Source organism: Falco biarmicus, chromosome 2, assembly GCF_023638135.1.
Source record: "Falco biarmicus isolate bFalBia1 chromosome 2, bFalBia1.pri, whole genome shotgun sequence".
Taxonomy (NCBI): domain Eukaryota; kingdom Metazoa; phylum Chordata; class Aves; order Falconiformes; family Falconidae; genus Falco; species Falco biarmicus.
In genome coordinates this window covers 24,009,604-24,026,188 of record NC_079289.1, presented here as the reverse complement: position 1 = coordinate 24,026,188, position 16,585 = coordinate 24,009,604, and the positions used below count along the sequence as shown (strand labels likewise).

At 37.3% G+C, this 16,585-nt stretch overlaps 1 protein-coding gene across 1 annotated transcript in view; it reads left to right on the top strand.

The window, feature by feature from the left end:
- The window catches only part of UBL3 (ubiquitin like 3), a 58,456-nt gene extending 45,336 nt beyond the window's left edge, over window positions 1-13,120 (top strand). The window contains exons 2-5 of the mRNA XM_056328317.1: window positions 2,512-2,620; window positions 6,189-6,275; window positions 10,838-10,915; window positions 11,326-13,120. Of these exons, the coding sequence (XP_056184292.1) occupies window positions 2,512-2,620; window positions 6,189-6,275; window positions 10,838-10,915; window positions 11,326-11,378 (327 nt within the window). The 3' untranslated portion in view covers window positions 11,379-13,120. The remainder of the gene's footprint in view (window positions 1-2,511; window positions 2,621-6,188; window positions 6,276-10,837; window positions 10,916-11,325) is intronic.
- The last annotated feature ends 3,465 nt before the right edge of the window (window positions 13,121-16,585 follow it).

The following is a 16,585-nucleotide window of genomic DNA, read 5'->3' as shown; positions in this document are numbered from 1 at the left end:
TTATGTTTCGTGATTCATTAATGACAAAGGTACATGTAAAGTGATCTTGCTGCTAAAATTTGTCGATGACATGGAGTGATCATGTTAAAATGCTCTTAACATAGAAAGACTTGTTACACAGAGATTTTAGGAGGATTTCATAGGCCATGGGCCCAGGCATAGGGGAGATCTGAAACATTTTTGTGGTGCAGAATGCTTCTTTCCACCTAGCCTCCTTTCCCTGGGAGGGATGAAGTAATTAGGAGTTGGATGAAATTTGGAGCCTTGTGCTTTAGGGTGTTACAGCCAAAATGTCAGTTACAAGCTTGGAGGCTGAAAAACTGACAGGATCAAAGTAGAGAAGGGTACAAAGTAACTGAGCAAACGGTGTGGTGCAGTTGTGAGGAAGCTGGATGTGCTCTCGGGACACAGTCACAGATGGTTTCAGTAGACAGAGGAGATTACTGGTGGTGTTACACAAGCATCTGGTGGAGCATCATTTACTATACTTCAGAAATAGTAATCTGTCTTGAGGAGAAAAGAGAAGACATTGAAATGTGCAGAGACAAGCTCCTAGGATGAATGGGGAAACGGATATCTCACTAGAGAAAACTTGAAGAGCTTGTCTTGGGTAGTCCAGCTAAAGAAACCGTATATGTAAGTGTTGTCTGTCCATACGCAGGTGGAGACAGCTAAGAGGGGAAAAACTGCTTAAACTGAAATACAATATAAGCAAAGCAAGCGGATGTAGTCTGGCCATTGCTAAATTTAAGCATAATGGTTTGAAGTTGTAATTCATTACAGTTTGGGAGTAAGCAGGAATAATGGAACTTGGTCTGCTTTTTCTGCTAAATCTTGGTGAGATTTGAAAATAACTCCTTAATTATTGTGGAAATACCAATGAAAACAGAACTTTAATGTTTATAGCCAGACATGTTCTGAATTTTATGAATAATTGTCTTTGACTAAACAGCATTACTGCAGCTTCGCTCCTTTCCTGGTATGCAGCAATACTCTTACAGTGGCTGTGGTGCTTTCTGAGGGACAGCTACCACTTAGCTTCTTTCCTGGACTAATGACAGAACTCTTATTTTTTGAAGGGCATTAGCACAGGGTCAGGGAGGGGAACCTAGCCCTTTTATGCTAACTCTTTTTATCCAGGCCACACTTTGAGACAGAGACTGAATTGCTTTTTGGAGGGGTCATTCTCTTTGTTGACCTTGAAGCCTGTGGGATGATAGACATTGTAATTTGGATGCCTGCATTAGGTTCTTGAAGATAGGTAAGATGAATCCAGGCCAAAGCATTCAAGAGACAATAGGCAATCTGTCTGGAGAGCTGCTGAAATAAGTGGTGAGACAAGGCTGTCATGTTCAGTGAATATGATGTGCTGAGATGTTTGACCCTGAAGAAGTTGTAAACTTGGGCATTGCTGTAAATTTTTCCTTTTGTATCTGATCTAGAAAACAGTTTCCTAAATTCTGACAGGAAAAGCTTTGTTGCAACTTAAAATGGGAGCCAGTTTGAAAGTGTGATTTGGAAAAAAGTATCCGAGCAGTTAGTATACTGAAGTCTTGCTAAAAGTTGATGCAGTTTAGACTTGTAGGCCAAAACATAAGAGCAGCTAGACTCCTACTTGCCATGGGCATTGGTAAGTGCTAGCTACTCAAACACATTTTGTGGCCTTGCTTAGTTGCTTGAGGAGCCAAAATTTAATCTCGTTTGCATTCTAAGTAATGTCATAGTGAGCTCTTTATACAGGTTATGGAAAAGGAATTATAATCAGTAACTTGCAATTAGAAGAGAGGAAAATTGTAGCTGAAGATGCTGATGGTTAGATACAGGAAATAGATGATAGAAAAACCATGATGTGGTGTTATAATTGTATTGCATGATCACCACTTTGCTTGTAGTGAAAGACGGGGTAGAAGAGAGTTTTGCGTTCAGAAGACTGGCAGAGGGATTCAGGTTCTATGGCAGCAGGGACTGAGGAGGGATGCTGTCTGACTCCCTGGTGTTTTGCAGGAGCTGCAGTGGGTGAGATGAGGGCGGACAAGTAACATGCTGGCGAGAGTGAGCTGCTAGGGCTTTTGCTGAGGCTTACAGTCTATTCAGGTGCATGTTTTAATATTTTTAGTGCTCTCTCCTCAGGTCAATTTTTCAGATTTGCATTTTTCCTCTTCCTTCAAGAAGATAGGTTGCCAGTGTGTTTTGGCTGGAATTTTATTTTTTTTATCTGCTGAAAGCTTTTTGTAATGGCACAGTTGATTGATTCAGTCACTACTGATCAGAATCTTCCAGTATTTATAAAAAATGCCAGCTGTTAGAATTTAATTTTCCTAAATTATGTGTAAACAAAGAAATTATTGATCTGTTTGACCGCCATCTTAAACTGTTTTCTCAAATCACTTTGGATCAATCTTCTTCTAAACCCAATGGCACCCTTTTAGTAAATTTAAAAAAAGTAATAGCAATAATAATAATTTGTCTTTTCTGGATATTTTCCCAATACTGCTTTTTTTTTTTTAACAGATAAATTTGCGTCTCATCTTGGTAAGTGGGAAAACGAAAGAGTTCCTATTTTCACCAAATGACTCCGCTGCAGATATCGCAAAACATGTGTATGACAACTGGCCGATGGGTGAGTAGCTGTGTGGCTTTGGCATTTTAACTGGCAAGCTAGAAGCTCCCGTGTATTTTCAGACTAAAGGGTCAATAAACCAAACTCTGTCCTCAGTGTTCAAATTAAGTATGTTTATTGTGTATCTGGGCATAGATTAATACAGAAATACAATTGTCAACTTGCATTCTTTTTCCCTGTTTCTTCGGTTGGGCAGAGTTTTAGATGTCTGGACTGTTTCCCACTTTATTTCTAAAATTTGCTTCCCCAAAGTGAAGTACTTCTTTCCCCCTATCTTTAGATACTTTTCTTGATCAATATTGTTAGAGGATCTAGTAAGTGTGAGGAAATGTTGGAGATATAAAGCCTTTTAGGTGCGAACAGCTAATGTAAAACATGGCATGTCATAGGAATGCATTAGTGAAATTGAGTCTGAAGTACTTCTTCCTTACTGCCTTATCTTGGGATGGATCTGTAATAATGATATTTATCCAGGAAGAAATCAAATATGAAAGAACATTTTAAGAGACATTAAAAGACTGAGGGAAACTGGGATTGTTTGTATGAATATATTTGGTGTTATGCAGGAATACTAGCTTCAGAAAATGGAATTGAAAGCTTATGATGTGTATTTACATATGTGAACAATTCCACAAAAAGAAGGTGCTTCTCTTCTCCCCAGCTATGATTTTATGGGAAAATAGCCAAAACACAGACATAGCATTACATATGGTGAAAAAAAATACGCTTCTTTTGGTACAGGACTTCATTTGGGTTACTGTTTTGATGTTAAAAAGACTACTATTCTCACTAAAAAATTGCAGTATCGGTTTCAGTGCTGCTTTTGTCAGAGAGGTGTGGTGGATGATGATAATTCATGCCAAAAAGTTAGTGTTGATAATTCATATTTTAGGCCTTAAATTGGTCTTTGAGGACAGGAAGAACAGGCCTTCAGGGGACTTACAGTTTGTTTTGTGGGGATACGGCACTATGTATTTAGTGAAACATATAATGGAGGAGGTTTTTAGTCGTCTGAAGTATTAGATATAGATGTAAACCACTTTTACACTAAGAAATCTGGTTGATGTAGCAATATACAGCTACATACTTTAATGTACATATTTTATTGTGTGCCTACAACGTAGTTGTCATGACCAAATGTTCTTTGTGTACTTTTATTTGAATTAGTAAAGGCAGTACAAGTTTATGAACTTGTACTTATGAACCATGTGGTCTTGTGTTTCCAGTCTTGTAAAGAGCTTGAAGGCTGCAAATACTGAGCTCATAGTTGGGAAGACACCCAGACTTTAAAGTCTCCTTTTTTTTAAAAAGGAAAAGAAAAGTAGAACCAGACATGGGAGCTTTTAATTCAAATACCTGCTGTCCTGAGGGAGTGCTCTAAGTCTTGATGAATATTTAATTGCCTGTGCAAAGAAGAATAGTGTCAGTTTAGAAGACTGAGGAAAAATCTACTTCAGAATAATAGTGTATAGGTTTTCACAAACATTAGCTCGCTAGCTGTTCTCAGACTGAAAGCGCTGCTTTTTGCCACAGGACTGTGAAATCTTGATGAGGACTAAAGTTTCCTTGAAGTAGACATGATAGGAAATGATTGTTTTTACCATCATTTTGACTTGTCTTGATCTTATGGGAGAAAAGTGATGAAATATCCTCTGTCACCTGATTGCAGGATTAAGGCAAATCACTCCTTCCCTTTTTTGGCAATATAGTTGTTGATTAAGGATCTCTTGTAGTGGTAAATGCCAGATTTATATTAATATATATATCATCTAGCTAGGTTATCTGTTCTCTTCTCCGCCCCCCCCCCCCCCCCCCATTTTCTTCTAAGCAATATTAACTTTTCTCTTGTACAGCAATTATCTGCTGAACTAAAAAAAAAAAACAAACGTTAGTTTGATAAATATTTTTTCTCCTTGGCTCATTTAATCATCGGTGGAAATTAAAAATTGAAAGCATGTCGGAAAGAAATGTTTCATGCTGCCAAACAAGAAGCAAAAAATTAAAAGGATGGATAAATTGGCAGCTTAATGACAAGTAAAATACCTGTGCAAAAATATAGTCTGTCTTCTTTTGATTGCTGTTTTACGTCATTATGGCATTGTAAACTGGCTGAACTTCTCCTCTTTACAACCATAATATAGTAGAGTTCAGACTGTGCGGTACCCGACCATAGCAAAAAGGGTATGGGCTTGATTTGCAAAAATTGAATTGGACCCTGAGTGTGGAAAAACTTGAAATTCAAATAGCTTGGTTGTCTAATTTGATCGAATCTTACAAACTAGGCACATGGCAGCACCCGGGGACACTGCAGCCTCTGCTGTTGATACCAGCCGTGCCTCTGCTGTGTTCTGGGGCTGCGATGGCTCCTGCTGCCCACGTCTCCGCCTGCTTGCTCTTTCACACCATACGCCTCTCCTACACTCTGCAGCCGTGGCTATTGTTTTAAAAGCTTCCCCTTCTTCCCCTTTCAGTTCTTCTTTTGTGGTGCCAGTTGCTACTGCCTGTATGTTAATTGTATATTTCCAGTGAACAGGTTGGTTTCTGTTGCTTGTCCTGATCCCTTGCTGAATATTCATCTTGCTATATAAACACTACAAAAGCAGAAAGAGAGAACATTTGTGAGCAGCTGTGCCAGATATCTGGTCAGCTAAGAAACAGAAGACACTGTATTCCCAGAGAGCCCATTCAAATTCAGCATTTCAAGGTTTTACAGTATTTGTTCTGAAAGCAAAGTATGTATTTATTTGTTGTTCACATCGTGACAGGGAACAGTGAGAGAGTGGGAAAACATAATTTAAGCTTATAAATTATTTATGACAGCTTAACCATTATAGGAAAATGCATGCTTGCTTTTCCCGAATCGCTCTTTGCCACATAAAAACATCCACAGGTTGTCCTTTGAGAAGTTCCTTAAAATGGATCTGTCACTGTCTGCTCTGTGAGAGCCCTCTGTTCAGGCTCTCCACAGTGACTGTTCCTGGCCGCTCAGGTCACTGCCCCTTCTGGACATGTAACTGGTTGGAGCTGGCCGTCATGGAACACCGCCTGAGCGGCCTGCCCGGTGCTGTGAACTGAGAATCCCATTTCCAATGACCCATCGCATGTGCTTTTGCTGTGCTGTTTCCCATTGCTGGAGAACGGCTCCAGTTAGACAGTTAGCTGGTGAGGAGGAGGAGGATGGCTTGAGAGTCTGCCTGAGTGGGAAGAAATTAAGGCTGTTTTAGCAAAGTAGATATTAAGCCTCAGGAAGCAACTTGCAATCGTGAAATATTTTGTGTAGGACTTGTATATGTATGAAATATCTCATGCAATCTGTGAAGTAAGTTAGTAATATTTATACTTGCAGGCATAAAATTATGTCTTTCAATGACCAATGTCAAACAATAAGTTTAAGAATAGTTTTCAGGAGTGGTAACCTTTAATTATCTTTCTGTATCTTCAGCCAATGCTTTCTCTTCAGTGTTTCATGCAAGATAGTCCTGCTCTTAGTTTTCTTCCTGGGTGAAGGTGAGAGAAATAACAAAAGATGTTTTTATTACAATGTAACTGAAAATTGTCTCCTTTTCAGATTGGGAAGAAGAACAAGTCAGCAGTCCAAATATCTTGCGGCTTATTTATCAAGGGAGGTTTCTTCATGGCAATGTGACATTAGGAGGTATGAAAATAATTTTCATTATGCATGTTACAGCCAGGCATAGGGTCTATTTATTTACGGTGCAGTAAATACTACTTTACTGTTCAAGATCACAGTATGGCTTGCTATACGCTATTTTTGCTCTGCATAGAGCAACATTGTATTTTTCAATCTTGTTACCACTAGTTGTTAAACTTCCGGACTGCCTGCTAAGTCAGGTCTCCTCTTGCAGAAAGAAACAGTAACGCTGCTTTTATTTGTTGTCTCTCAATGGAAAATTTTGTTCCCTCTCTGTTACAGTGCACTTGCAGGGCAGGCTACTTCATAAATGTCTGAAGTATTTTAAAATGTTAGATAAACTTTATGATGATTGGTTAAACAATACTTTCAATCTTAGTGCAATGAAGGAAGACACCACATGAATGAGAATGAGGTTAAGCATTCTTGCTGTCCAGTGCTCTCCCAGGGATACAATTGCATAGTTATGGGAAAACAAAAGTAAATGGCTTCACTTCATATGCTACAGAAATGCAATTCAATTATGCCCCCTTGTGGCAAGTGTTCTACCGCAATTACATATTTTGATGGGTATCTTTGGTAGACATATGACACAATGTATAATAATAATCTTTTCTTTTGTAGGTAAAAATTGCCACTGTGAATACTAGCTATATCAGTGACTAAATTAAACGAGACTTTCTTCTCTGGGCCACTTTAAAAATACATTAGTACTTCTGCTTTCTGTGTATGTTCAGATTGCTCATGCATTTGGTGCTTGAGTGCAATACAGAGAGGAGAATATAATACAAAATCACCAATGAAATGTTTTTGAACTTAAGATGAACCTGAAAAGAGTATTTTTGGATTGCTTATGATGATCTTTCCGTGAAGAAGTGGCTGGGATGATAGAGCCATTGATTTGCTTTTTACATTACCGATGTTGGCTAGTGATGTACTTTTAGACTAGATTTACACTCTCTATAAATCAATTTTTAATGCTGCTATATATACAAACAAGATCATTGTCAATTCAGCTGGGAGAAGTTGGAAATTTTTATTCACTCTTTAATTTGTATATTTATCAAGTGCCAATGAGTGCAGGTAGTAGCAGTTGGAGCAGGGCTGAAAGACAAATGTTAAGTCTTGGATCGTCTCTGCAATTTGAGATACTAGTCTTATCCTACGTTTTCCAGGCAAGGATAGCTAAATGGGATTTTTCTTTGTTATTCATCTCTAGGTGTTGCTCTTGACCACCAGTGCTAGTTCCCTTTAGTGACATTTGTCTAAGTCTGAAACAACTTTGAACATTTGTTTAATATACTTAATGTATTATTTAATGGGTTAAGCTGAAAAATAATAGCTGCGTGCTGTTGACTCTTCCATTAACTCAGGATTTTGAACACTTGGGTTCAGGGCATTTTTGTTCATTCTTAATCATTCATGCGTTGCAATTTAATCATCATGATTTGACCCTAAGGATCTTAAATGTGTACTAGTGGTTTTCAGAGATCTTTCTGTTGCTATATTGTTTTAAGAAAAAGAATCCCCAAAACATTGGCTTACTTCAGTACTAATGAAGTTATCTGGAGTAAGATTATACAGCTGAGAGGGGAGCAGCAATTCATGAAGTAGCTCAAAGAGACTGTTACTTCAGTTTGCAGTGTTCATTAGATGTAACCCTAAGGGAACCTGGTTATTGTTAAAAGGAGGAGGGAGGGGGGAGGGAAGTTCTTGCTAAACACAATAATTGAGGTTCTTATGCTGTTGGAATACAGTTCCATGAAATTTTTCTATCTGCAGCTTTCTATAACTGAGTTGTTTTATTTGCTTTAGGTGATTAGGAAATATTGAGTGGAATTTGGACCTCCTGTGTACTGAAAGTCACTTTATCACTTAGTGAAATGAAAGTTTCCAAGGAGGTGTTTTCCTTTTTAACAGGAGTTCATTTTTGTTCACATTTTAAAATGACATTGTAATGTTCTAGTTGTAAACTCACATATCTACATAGTATCTTACGAATTTGAGACTCCTATAAACTAAGAAGCCTCAAAAAATATCAGATTTTTAGGAAAAACTGGCTTTTGAGTGAAAAAAATATTTTAAAGGAACCTTCTTTTTAGCCAGCTTCTCTGAATGGACCATCACTACAAAAACAGTAGAACTAGCGGCATTGGAAGTGGTAAAGAAAAACAGACGCCTCTGTAAAGCTTGCTGTGCTGCTGTTGCCTGCGGTGCTTGAGCCACACTGTTCTGTTGTGTCCTGACTGTGTAAAGGGTTGGGGAATTAGCTAGCAAGGCAGAATCAGTTGTTCACCTTCCAACAGGAAATTTCATCCTTTAGCTAAATATTTGATCTGCAGTTTGCACTTGAGAGAACTTTAATTAGGGAGGTAATACATAATTGACAGTTCTCCATTTCTTGTTAGATAATAGTAATCGGCAACATTTTACTTCCTTATTTAGTGGGGAGGGAGGAAGGGAAGCCAACCCACCTTGTGTCATACACATACCGAAAGAGGGAGTGAAAAATGAATTATGACAATAGAAAATTTGGAATAGGAGTGGAATTAAACAGATAGGAAAGGTATTAAATAAAAGTTTGGTTTAAGTGAGAGAAAGGAGTGAGAGAATGAAGACAAGAGCCAGAAAGGATTACTGAGGATAGGCTGGGGTGCTCAGACTCTGTCAGGTGCTCCAAGTAAGAAGCTAGAAAATGCTAATAAAAACTTGTGTGAGCTATGCAAACAACTAGCTGAAATTAGTTAATTGAACTATTAGCGTACTTCTACTTGATTACTGTAAATAATTAATCTCCACAGCTCACTAGTCAAGTCTCCAAGTGTCTTGATGTTACGAAAGATGTCCCTAATGTGATTAGTTTGTACTATTTTGCTCTTTCTGTAATGGCTTCTTAAAAGAGTTTATGTCATGAAGACAGTCCTTTTCCATTGAGTTTTAACAGACTGTTAATAAGCTCTTTTCAGAGTTTTCAGTTGTATCACAGAATCAAGTACCCAAAATACTTCATCCCTGTCAAACTTCGAGCTGTCATTGGCTTCTAGGTGCAGGCACAGACAGCACTTCAAGTAAAATAAGCAACTTTCAGGTCTGACTTTCTATAGAGGAGATGGCTTTTCCCAAGGTACAGCTACCTCAAAGAAGCTTGTGGAGCTGTGTATCCTTCCATATGCTTAACCTGTGTTTTAATCAGAACCCACATTTTTCAAACAAATATATAAGCAATTAACATGGTTTAGTAGCAGTGTTTTAGCTAGGCTTGTGTTGAATATATGTGGTAACTGAACACTAGGTTTATATTTTTTTATAACTGAATTTTGAACCTGTGCTGTAGTGATTGAAACAGGCATTTTTCTCTTCAGTTACCTTCAGGTTTATTGGACATTCATTATGAATTTATTCACTTAAAAATGCCTTGGTGCACTGTTTGTGAAAATAGAAGAGGTAAATGGAATTTGAGAGGACAGGTTCTACTTAGGTCAGAATGAATTTTGTGTTTAGGGCTAAGTTCTTGTTACATTTAGCGCTACCTTTTTTCCCTTTGTAGTGTGGGGAGGAAAAAATTTAGAGCAACTTTACCTTATATTTCTCAGCAAAATAATCAAGGAAGATGCTTAGTCTTAGGAGCTGGAGAGAGGACACAAAATGTAAAGAATTGTACAAATTAACTCTCCACGCACACGCGCGCGCACACACACACACACACTGGAAGATGTCAAAGTTCAGAATATTGGATCTGGCAGTGAGAATCTGCTGAATACAGTGAGCAACAGAGAATCCTTTCATTTCAAGGAGACTATAAGTTAATAATAATTTATATTATACTATAATATAAATATTATACTACAGTGCTAAAACTATAAATATAGCACTTGTTGGTGTGCTTAAATCAGAATGTGAAAATTATCATTTTAGTTTTAGAAACGAGCAGAACAAATTGTGGAAAGCTCCAGATTTGTTATTTTGTGTTACTAAAGTTCACAAAAGCAGCTTTGTAACAGCTACCTTATCTGATTTAAAATGTATTAAGTCTGATATTTTCACATGCAGCTGATGTTACAGATTAATTTTAAAAGGAAAGATACAGACATTTTGTATTTTGGAAAATCTGTATCGTGGATCAAGGTATGTTTTAGGAAAATCTGTTTTGCAGTAGTGGCTCAGCGTTGTGATGTCTTGGGAGTAACAATTTAGTGGCTGAATTAGCCACTATTTTGCACCCTTATCAATAAAGAGTTCTTAGCACCTCTGTTGGCATGAGTGCCAACTTCTACTTTTACTCAAAAGTGTAAGGCTAGGTTTCCTAACAGGAGTATTGTGTCACTAAAAGCACAATGCTTTAAGTGATTATTAAGTTATTTAACTGATTATTTAAGTGATCCCAAGACCCTAATCTACAAAGCTTTAGCCAGGAATGCCTTTAAATCCACCTAGTAAGCAGTTCAAACCTAACAGTGTGAACTTTTTGAACAGATGCTAATCCAATTACAGGTAGTTTCAACTGGGTGTTTTGAAGAATGAAGACTGCTGTAGTTATTAATAAATCTCCCTTTCTTCTTTTGCAGCATTAAAACTTCCTTTTGGCAAAACAACAGTGATGCATTTGGTGGCTAGAGAGACATTGCCAGAACCAAACTCTCAAGGTATGCTGTGCACTAGAGCTATTTCTTACTCAAGTACCTGGCAAAGCAGTCAGATCTCTTACAGGCTTTTTGAGTATTTCATAGCAGAGAAGAGTCAAGTCCTTTTGGTCTTCCATGAAGCAAGTAATGGAATGCTTTTGTACCTGTTGTTTATAGAAAACCAAGAAATTAGCTTGCTGGTTTATCTTTTTTGTAGAATGCAGAAATTTACTCAAACCTTTAAAAGCTTTCATTTTTATTGTTTAAAAACTACTCCTGAGTTATGGTTCAGTTATGTATGCATGTGTGTAATAATATTTTTTTTACTTAAAATAGTAAAAAAACCCATACTCGTATCAAGCATACTTGCACAAAAACCAGCGTAATTTGTTCACATGTCATTTCTGAAGCAAACTTTTTTTGCTCCACAGGTCAAAGGAACCGTGAAAAAACTGGAGAAAGCAATTGCTGTGTAATCCTGTAAACCCTGTTAGCTTTACCTGCTAAGTGTGATGTAATATAGTCTTTGTCTTTCATGCTGCTGGGATAGAAGAGGCCCTACCTTGCTTCAAACACCTGTAGGAAGAGCCTGTCTGTAAATCCATGGAACTGAAATATTACACGAACACTGTCTCATTAGTCTTTTTTTTTTTTTAAAAAAAAAAAAAGATCGATCTATGAACACTTTCATTGTTTGTTTTTGTTTTGTTGGTTTTTTTTTAATTCCTGCTTTCTGTGTGTTGAATAATTTTACAGTACATCAATTCTTGAAAGAATTCAATCTCCAGAAAAGTTAATGTGTTGTTTTCCATAGCGGGAATCATTTTGCTACCACAAAAATCTCCATTAACCGGATCTAACCAGTCAAGCTTTCTAGATGCAATTTGCACTAAATACGGTTGACAGTATATTTCTCATCAACAATCTCTAACAATATTTTAGACACCTAGTAATAACCTTCAATGTATAATGCAACACTGGAAAATGGTTTATCTATAATTAAAACAAATCTCACTTATGGCCAAATCAAAGGAAAAACTGTTAAGTCAGTTATAACTAAGTCAACCTTGGTGGCCGAACTGGCACAGAATACTAACTAAACCAAGTCTAACTATATATATTTTCACTGCAACAAACAAAAAAAACTATGTGCCTGTAATTTAAAAGCACTCTGTAGAGGGCTGCTGAAACTGATTTTTTTTCATTACTGCATGCACTCTGATCTCGTACGTTAGTTGAGTGCTTATTCAGACAGCACAAACAAGTGCAGAGAGTGCATTTCCTAGCCTTAATATGGGAGGGGTAATTTCCTGTAGTTCATAGGCTTTTATTATTGTGCATAAATGTTAGAAAACATCATTTACTAATCAATTTTATGTATTTGAATATTGGCAATTGGTGTTTTTCAGTCATTTTCTCATCTGTACCTTAGTGTCCAGTGTCATGCTTACTCATTAGAGACTTCAGAAGAATTATTAAAGTTTAAAAAGCAAAAAGAAAAACTTCTGCCATAGTATTAGTTTTGTTTCTTTACATATTCTGCATTTGGTGTTAGTGCTTGCAATTGTATTAAAATCAGAAGCTGATTTTTGAAGGCATACATAATTAAAAAGGATGCCATTCTTTTATTTCATATCAATAATTTAAATGTTGATATGCTAAAGAAATTTGCACAGCACTAAAGCATGAGCTAGTTTCATCTAAACCTGTAAAAAAATAAAAATAAATAAAAATTAAAAAATATAAAAGATTTTATATTTTTTCACTGGGGAGGAATTCTTCCTGGGTGAAACTACAAATGTGTAGAATATATTTAATAAAAATCTTATAAAATACATAACTATAGAAGTTAAATATAGATTGGCGTGTAGTATAATAGACAAATATTCCATATAAATAGCTTTAGACTTTAAAAAAAATGAGTCACAGGTTGACATTGTGTTCTGTACTTAAGTGTCCACAACTCTTACAGATGTTCCGTGTAATTGTTTTTTCGAATGATTGGCATCATTCAAATGTAATCAAATGTTATTTTATTCATTGTTACTGCTTTGATGAAATGCTTTATATGCAGTAGATTTAAAAAAATATTGTTCATACTGATCAGAATTAAATTTGTATAGAGCAGAGTTTTAAAACAAATTGTAAATAGCACTAAACATTTTCTTTCTGCAACCTGTACTGATAGACTCTTCTGTAAACTAAATAAAAGAATAACGTAGTGCATTTTGGTGGTGTTTTAAGGGTTGTTATTGGGTCTGTAACTACTCTTACTAATACTTCTTGATCTGGAAGCTAAGGACAGACTCCATTTTATTTATCAAAAAAAAAAGGGGGGGGGGAGCAAAACCTGCTGAAAACTGCTAATGGGATTTATCGCTTCAGTTTTGTTTTCCTTTCATGTCAAAAGAAGTGGCCCAGAGGTGTTTTTTTTTTCTGGAGAGCGCGAGTATGCACAGTTGCAAACGTACAGCCGTGTCACACCTGGCATACCTCGCAGAAGTTACGTGCTCATAACTTTGTATTTGTACAAACATAAGTTTGTAGTCTTATGTACTTACAGTCAGGAGCATACAAATACCTCAGGGTGCTGGGAACTGCGATGACAGCATTATGTGCTGGCTGCCTGAATGAATCTTGGGAGGGAAGATTTCCTTGTACTCTGCTATGTAGTTGCCAAATAAGTAACTGTAGGTACAGAAACCTTATTCAAAAAAAAAAAACTAACCCAACAAAAAAACCCCAACTTGATAAACATTGGCTTAGGAGCATGTTACCATCTTTAAAGTGAAACTTCCCTCTCCCAAAATGCTGACCACCTAAGTAACACGGGCTCAGATAGGAAATGGCTATGATAATACATGAAAAAGAAACAGGCTGAGGCAGGACATGTTTTCTTAGTTAAGTGTTTTGGATGCATTGATTTTTGAAAAATGTAATTTTTTTGAAGTGTAATCTTGGTTTGAAAAAGTAGCTAGGTACTTAATACAGTATAAGTGCATGGAAATCCAGTAGCTTCTGGTTAAAATATTTGGCAAGCTTGAATAGCAAAGTATGTGGAGTTCCCTTTTGTTGAAATGAATAAGATGTATATATGCACATGTTCAAGCAAATCCTTAAATGCTGCTTGGCATTTGTAGTGTCAGCTTGCCAAAATAACTCCCGCAGTAAGCGGGTAGAACCATCGCTTTGATTTTCGGGCAAATTGTCAGAGCTTTGCCCATTGCAGAGCATTTCTGTTGCAGCGTGAGGCGAGTGGAAAACTGGGAGGGGGAGAGTTGCTAAAAGATTTGTGCTTTTTTCCTTGGATGCATTGGATTGTGGATTTGCCAAAACAAAAGCAGTAGCTCTTAATCCCAGATTCCTCAGCCTTGCTAAAGTTCAGGCATACGCTTCTCTTCTGTGTTGATTTGAGTCAAGAGGATACTCGCAGCCCCAAAAGATTAAAGCTAAGTCTTTGCAGGGTCAGGCTGTCAATATGTTGAAGAGTTTGACATTTGATTTTCACTGTTAGACAGAAATTATATTTTTCCCTATGGATAAGTTAATAGATGTCATGAAGGAAGGAGGGGATGAATTGAAACCTTTCATATTCTAAAATGTCATAAAGGGACGACATCTGTCTCCCATACCATTGTGTGGTTATCAGTCATAAATTAATACTCACAGATGTGAGGAATATCTGGTAGCAATGAAAGTACTCTGTAACTTCTGTTTTTCAAATGGTAGCAAAAATCTGACCGTTGAAACAGTCTTAGGGATAAGCTCGGCTGCTGGAGGAAGAAAGTACGGGCCACTGTAATGCTAAAGGCTTTGCTAAGGTGCTACATTGATATTAATCCAGTGCTGACCTGCGCAGTCTCTGAATTACCTTTCCTTCGTACACTGCATTTACACCAGGAGGAACAGTGATTTAATCTAGAAGATAAATATATGGCACTCTGAAAAAGCTTCCTTTGTCTCTTATAGGTAAGAAGGAAGGCAGCTATTTCTGGGCCGGCCCAAAGTTGAGAGTTTCTGCTGGGGCTTTTTGGGGAAGTAAAGATTGTGTATTTTGTGGTTCTGTGTGTGCCCTGCTAAGATTTATACCAATCTGACTTCAAGAAGCAAATAGGAAGATGGATATACTTCTCAGTCTAAAACACTCCCGCTAACTTTATGCTAATGAAATGGGTAAGCTTAAGCAGATCTTGTTCTATACATCCCATGTGAAGCGGTGTTTAGACCATTAGCAGCAGTTGCACCATTGAAACTGATGGGAATTCTGTGCTTAAATCGGAGGAACTGCCAAGATCTGCTAAGATTCTTAAAGGAGAGTTCCTACCCCCTGTATTTCTTCTGAAGTATTTAGATTCTTCCTAGATACTCTGTCTTGGCCATAACTTGTCAGCATAAAGCTTTTTTTTTTTCAGGGGCTGACAGTAATACATAGTTTATGATAGGTTGTGGGCAGTCCTCGTAAGGTAGTGGCATACCTGTCCTTCTGTGCCACATGTACGTGCCTGTGAAGAGGTTTACAAGCTTACCAATTTATTATACTAGACTGGAAAATTACAAAACCCCTCTTTATGCTCTGGGTATTTCCAGCATTTCCAATAATATAAGATTAACTTCTGTTTTGTTTGGATTTTAAATTGCTAAGTTTTTTGGGTTTTTTTAATTATTTCACTGGTCATTCCTTTTCCAGATTAGAAAGTGGTGAAGATTATTAAAGTTGAGCTCACAAAAATTAAGGAAAATTTAATGGCACCTTATCAAGCTCATGGAATGGATCACAGTGACAAATGAAGTTCAGCTTTGAATGTAAAGGACAGCATAGTTAAAGCAGAGTATACTCGCACAACTCTCGAGGTTTAAAATTACCTGGATCAGTCCAGGACCAAGTTCTGGACATCATGGGCAAACACTTTGCATTGCAAATTCCTTAGGGTTTTGAAAATGGTAACAAAAATGAGACAGCTGAAATGTAGAGCTTGAAGGGAATGAAAGGTTAAAATAGCTGCAGATATAACTAACACAGAGAAAATGCATGGAGAACTTCTGTTTTTGTCTTGTCGCTTTATTGGTCCAGTTTTTACATTTGTCTTTAAAGCAGAGGTGACAAATTCAAATCCGGTAGAAAGATTTTTCATGAAATCAATGGCACGCACTTCCACCAGAAGAAATACGAGGAGAAAAGCTGAGCAAGATCTAAATGGAAAATGGATCATTGTATTGATGAAAATGGATAGAATTTCCAGAATTATCATAAAGATGCCAAACTTCTTCTCAACAAAGTAGTAATTTTTGTCCTTCAAACATTAACTTTCCATGAAGAGCCCGACTCTTAGGGGGAAAAATGCTTCTGGCGCATTACCATCTCCGTTACGTATGAGCAGCTGCATCACGTAAGCCCCAGCCTGTGCGGGACAAGTGTATTGTGTACCCTGGTAAGACTTTTATCTCTACAAACCTGCTGCTTCCTGAGAAGAACTTTTGGTCAGAGTCAAGGTGATGTTTGTGCTTTCTGGAGCAGGTTTGAGGGAATAAGCTATTGTGTTTTAGCTGGCAGAGAATGTGAACTGCAGTCCTAAGGGCAGAGGTTAAAGCCTCTTGAGCGATACCAGAGGAAAGCACCCTGCTTTTCACCTGTTCAGAGGACACTGGATTTGTAGGTTGTAAATGTTGTGACTCTTCTACCAGAAAATGTTC